Below are 6066 nucleotides of genomic sequence, written 5' to 3'. Positions count from 1 at the left end.
CACAATTCCTTCTTTTCCATTAAGATGTCCTTGGGTGGAAATTTTTCGGTGTTGGTAGTGTGATAGAGCAGTGGCCTGGCAGTTAAGAGACCTAAACTCTAGTTCTGGCTCTGCTAATAGCTGTTAGATCTTATTTGAAGACTGCAAGTTTTTAAGGTCATACCTCAGCTTCTTTATCTGTAAAAGAAAGGGTTTGGATTGGATGATTTCTGATATTCTTTTAGACTTGGAAGTATCTCTTGCTTTGGTTATTATTAGTGTCCATAATAAAGTATTGCTTGTTGGCCTTGGTCTATTTGAAGCCTAATATCTACTTAATAGGTAATCTGGTGACAGATTACTTGGGCCAGTGGGGGGTTTTAGTATTCCAAATTTTCCCTGTTCTCATTCATTTTTTTTTTCTTTCAGGCTGTGGTGGATTCTGTTTTGGCTGTTAGAAGACCAGATTACCCTATTGATCTCTTTATGGTAGAGGTCATGGAGATGAAACATAAATCAGAAACAGATACAAAGTAAGTTGCATAAACTTTGACTGCATAGGTTCTAGAATATTTGCTTTTTTTCAGCTAATCTTTCATTCATTTCATTAGTTGCCTTTTTTTTTTTTTTTTTTTTTTAAGTTTTTTGCCATAGGGCATGTACACTTACTGGAGACAGAAAGAAGCAGACATAGGGAAATTGAGAAATTACCCCCTGGGGGGATGGCCATGCTGTATCCCTTTCTCTTCCAGTCTCTTCTTGGGATTTTGGGCACACACACACAACCCTAGTGTGATTTTCAAGTCTGGGACTCAAACGGCAGTCGACCATGTGGGAATCCAGTGCCTCAACCACTAGACCACCTGCTGGGCCTATTGGTTGCTTTTTATTTAAAATCAATTTATTTATTTAATATATACTTACTGGCTTCTTATCATGAACGTGGCACTGCCTAAGATGCTGGAATAAAGAATAAACAAAACAGAACGTCTTTCTCCCACATGTTTACATTTATTATTGGAACAGATAGTAAGAAACTAGTCATGAAGGTGATTTTAGAGTGGTCAGAGAAGGCCATTCCAACAAACTTGAGTATAAAGAGGTCTCTGAAGAAATGTGGAAAATAGTCATATGCATATCTGGAAGAAGAGTGTTTTAAGCAGAAGGAATAACAATTGAAAAGGCCCTGAGCAGAAATGTGCCTGGAGCCCAGTAAGGAAAACGTATCAGGAGGTAAGGCCAGAGAGTTAAGGGGTCCAGATTATGTAGTACCTTGTTGATTTTGGATGTAAGTCTTTTTAACTTTCTATTATAAAAAGAATTCCAAACTTAGACAGATATAAAGGGACTAGAGTAGGGAACGCCTGTGTACCTGTTACATATCTTTGTCAATTTTCAGTATATAACCAATCTTATTTCAACTCTATTCCTCCCTCCTACCCCTCCCAACCTAGATTATTCTGAAGTAAATCCAGGCATCATATTTCACCCATAAATGCTTTGTTATCTATGAAACATAATCCCCCATTTTACCTAATATAGTCACAAAACATCACACCTGTCAAACACCCATTAATACCATCACTTATCTAAATCGTATTCCAATCCTAAAAATTGTCTCAGATATTTTCAATTTCGTTTGGATTAGAAGTCAAATATAGTCTACTTAATGCATTTGGTTGATATATCTCTTTTTTTTTTTTTTGAGAGTTTTTTTGCTATAGGGTGCGTGCACTCGCCAGAAAGACAGAGACAGAGAGATAGAAAGCGAGAAATCACCCCCCAGGGGGTATGGCCATGCCACAATCCCTTCTCCTCCATTCTTCTCTCGGGATCTTGGGCACGCACGCACACGCGCCCAGCGTGAGTTTAGGCCATTAGGTCCAATATTCAAACTGTGGTCAACTACATGGGAGTTCAGCGACATAGCTATTACGCTAACTGTTGGTCCCTGGTTGATATATCTTTTTAGTTTCTTAATTTGTAGGTTCTCTCTTCTCATTTTTCATCTTGATAATTAATTCGAAGAAGTTTGGTTGTCTGGAAATGTTTCTGTAGGAGGATTTTTTTTATTGCTTATGCAAGTTTCTTAATGGTTGTAGGACTAGATTTCCTATTTATTTATTTAGGTTTTTGCTACAGGGCATGTGTGTTCCCCGAGAGAGTCAGAGACGTAAAGTGAGAAATCCACTCTCCCTTCCCATAGGGGAGAAGACTATGGCCATGCCACAGTCCCTTCTCCATTCTCTTCTTGGGATTTTGAGCATGTGTGCATATGTGTATGGTGTGATTTTTAAGCTGCTTGGTCTGGGACTCTAATCATGGTCAACCATGTGGGAATCAAGTGCCCTTTGTCATAGTCTTTCTTGCTGTTATTGATTTCTTTTACTCTTTTTTATTAAGAATTTTTTTATGGAATTTTATTTATTCATTCATTTATTTTAATTTGACCAGACATACACACACACACACACACAGAGAGAGAGAGAAAGTGAGAAAGAAAGCCGCCAAGTTCAGAACTCAAACCATGGTCAGCAATGTGGGAGTGTCCAGCGCCTTAGCCACCATGCCACTGGCTGGTCCCCAATTTCTTTTACTCTTTTGGGATTTTGTTGGAACTTTTTGGCTTCTATTGTATTCAGAATAGCTTATGTCACTAATTTTCTGCTTTTGTAATACAGTTAAGGACTTAAATTTTCTTCTAAGTATTACTTCGCTGCAGCCCACAAGTTTTGATATATAGTTTTATTATTTTTATTGAGTTAAAAATATTCTTGAATTTTCATTAGAAGTGGGTTTATTTATGCCAGGTATGTATGTGTGCATGCCCCAAATCCTTAAAGGAGGGAGATTGAGAAGGGATTGTGGTATGACCATTCCCCATGGGAGTGCTTTCTCACTTTTCCTCTCTCTCTGTCTCTTTGTCTCTCTGTGGAATGTACACATCCTCTGGCAACCATTTTTTTAAAGTGCTTTTATTTCAGAATATTTGGGAAAACTTTGTTATTATTGATTTCTAGTTTAATTACGTTATAGTCTTGGAACATGGTCTATAAAGTCACTCCTTTGAAATTTGTTAAGACTTTTTGTTAATGTTTCACATACTTGAAAAGAACGTACTGTGTGTGCAGTTGTTGGTCCAATTGTATTATATGTCTAGTAAGATCAAGGAATCAGGTTTGTTAGTCCCGTCGTTCAGCTTTTCTATGTATATCCTTATTGATGTATTGAGTGCTTTTCTATCAATTATTGAGAGAGATGTGTTAATATCTTTAAACATGACTGGTTTTATTTATACGAGAGATGTGTTAATATCTTTAAACATGACTGTGGATTTGTTTATACTTTTTTTTTGGTTTTGACAATTTTACTTTATATACTTTGAGACTATCTTATTAGATATATACAATTTTTAAAGGATTATGTTTTCCTGGTACCTTGAATTTTTGTACTAATATGAAGTGACCATCTTTTCTTTAGTAATGTCTTAAAAGTGTAATTTATCTGACATTGATAAAGCCACTGCACCAACTCTTATAATTGGTATTTGCCTGTCATATCTTTCGTTGTACATGTTTTTCCTGTTTTTATTATAATTATTATTATTTTTGCTAGAGGGTGCACTAGAGGGAGACAGAGAGAGAGAGAGAGAGAAAGAGAAGGAAAGTGAGAAAGTACTTCCCAGAGGAGATGATCACACTCCAATCCTTTCTCCATTTTCCTTTTGGGATTTTGGGCATACATGCATACATGTTCCATGTGTCATTCAAGTAGCTGGGTCTGGGACTCAAACTATACAGTCAGCCTTGTAGGAGTCAACCACAGCTGGCCCACATGTTTTTACTTTTCATCTCTTCTTATATTCTAGGTGATTTCTTTATTGTTGTTGTTGTTATTAAATCTGCTAATCTTTATATTTTAGATGAAACTTTAAGTCCTATTTATGGACATATTTTGTACTTTCTATTTATCCTCAGTATGTTTCTGTTTTTATCTTCTTTTAAATTTATTATGTTTTATCATTCCATTTTTCCTTTTTACTAATTTTTAAGCTCCACAATGAATATTTGTTCTATTCTAAATAGAAACAATGCATGCATACTTAATTTATGGGAGTCTAAACTTAATACCTTTAGCCTCCTTTTGGATATTATCTCCATTTACTCCCTCTCAACCCTTGCTATTATTATTATTGTTTTTTAAAATCTCATACTATTATTATGTTTCTTATGATATTTGTAAAGACTTATTCTCGTATTTTCAATTCGATTTGCTTTTTGTAGCTTTTTATTTCTCAGTCTTATGATTTCTTTCTGTCTAAAGTTCATCCTGTACATTTCCTTTAGTAATAGTTTGCTAGAGGCATACTTCTGGTTTTTGTTTGCCTAAAATGCTTTTATTTCATCTTTGTTCTTTGACACTTTCATTGTGTATAGAACTAGGTTGGCAGTTATTTTCTTTCAGCTTATTCAAGATATTGTTTCACTGTCTTCTGGCTTCTGTTACTGCTATTCAGAAATTAGTTGTTAGTCCCTTCTCCAAGGGCTGCCCATGCAACAGCACCCCAGCACTGCCAGCCACTGTCCCTCATCTGCTCTCCCTTCTCCCCTGCAGGTGTCTGGTCACCACCCTGTGATGTGTCCTTTGCCCCACCCTGCTGGAGCCACATGCTTCAGAAACCCCTCCAGATCTGCCCCACCCAGCGCAGGTGCACATTGCTTGACAAAAGGAAAAGTCTGGTTTCACAAGTCAACATAACAGGCCGGATGCTGTTACCAACTTCAGGTGCACCCACATCAGAATGACAGACTCCCTATTGGAGGGAAATAACGCAGAAAGGCACCTGTTCTCCAGCTGTTCTCCAGCCCTCTTCTCTTGCCCTGTATTCCCCTCCTTTCCCCGCCACCCCAAACAAAAACGAAAAACACTAGAATTTATTTATATGTATCGATGTTGTAGGTCTAGGTGAAAAAAAAAAAAGTAAATGTCTCCCTGCTCTATTATAAGAAAAAAAAAAGGAAATTAGTTGTTAGTCCTTTAAGGTAGTCTTTCTTTATTTACTTTATCTTGAGACAATTTTCCTTGACTCTGGTATTCTGTACTTTTACTATAATGTATCTAAAAACACTAGAATTTATTTATATGTATCGATGTTGTAGGTCTAGGTGAAAAAAAAAAAAGTAAATGTCTCCCTGCTCTATTATAAGAAAAAAAAAAGGAAATTAGTTGTTAGTCCTTTAAGGTAGTCTTTCTTTATTTACTTTATCTTGAGACAATTTTCCTTGACTCTGGTATTCTGTACTTTTACTATAATGTATCTCATATTTTTTTTAAGAGAGTTTTTTTTTTTTTTTTTTTTTTTTTATATAGGGGGGCATGGCTTGCCGGGAAACAGCGCACGCACACGCGCCCGGCGTGAGTTTTAAGCCACCGGGTCCAGGACACGAACCGCGGTCGACTACGTGGGAATTCAGCGACATAGCCATTACACTAACTGCTGGTTCCCCAGTTTTCTGTGAGTTTTAGTTTAGTCCTGCTGGGTCTGGAGCTCAAACTGTGGTCAACCATGTGGGAGTCCAGTGACATAACCATTATACCATCTGCTGATCCCAGTATATTCTTTTTATTTATTCTGCTTAGTATTTTCTGGGCTTCTTGAACCTGTGAATTCAGATGTATTTTATCTGATTCTGGAAAATTCCTATCCATTATCTCTTCAAGTATTTCTTCTGTTTTGTCCTCTCTTCTTCTCCAGTTAAATGTATGCTTGATTTTCTTATTCTGCTTTCCATATAGTTTCTGTCTTGTCTTTTGTATCATATTCTGGATAATTTCTAGTGATCTGTTTTATTGTTCAGTAATTTTATCTTAAATAATGTCTAATATACTTTGATACCCCATCCCTTGATATAAAAAACCATTACGCTAACTGCTGGTTCCCGATATAAAATTTTTTTTTAAATGCTAGATGGTATGTATGCATGAGAGAGAGAGAGAAAAGGAGGCAGAGAAAGCATCCCCCAACAGAGATTGGTCATGCTATAGCTTTTTTTCTCCTTCCATTCTTTTTTTTTTTTTTTAAGAATT

At 36.4% G+C, this 6066-nt stretch overlaps 1 protein-coding gene across 1 annotated transcript in view; it reads left to right on the top strand.

The window, feature by feature from the left end:
- The window catches only part of CCT6B (chaperonin containing TCP1 subunit 6B), a 59765-nt gene that overhangs the window by 16636 nt on the left and 37063 nt on the right, over window positions 1-6066 (top strand). The window contains exon 5 of the mRNA XM_006154387.3: window positions 409-512. Within this exon, the coding sequence (XP_006154449.1) occupies window positions 409-512 (104 nt within the window). The remainder of the gene's footprint in view (window positions 1-408; window positions 513-6066) is intronic.

Source organism: Tupaia chinensis, unplaced genomic scaffold (assembly GCF_000334495.1).
Source record: "Tupaia chinensis unplaced genomic scaffold, TupChi_1.0 Scaffold000407_4, whole genome shotgun sequence".
Taxonomy (NCBI): domain Eukaryota; kingdom Metazoa; phylum Chordata; class Mammalia; order Scandentia; family Tupaiidae; genus Tupaia; species Tupaia belangeri.
This window is presented reverse-complemented; position numbering and strand designations above follow the sequence as displayed.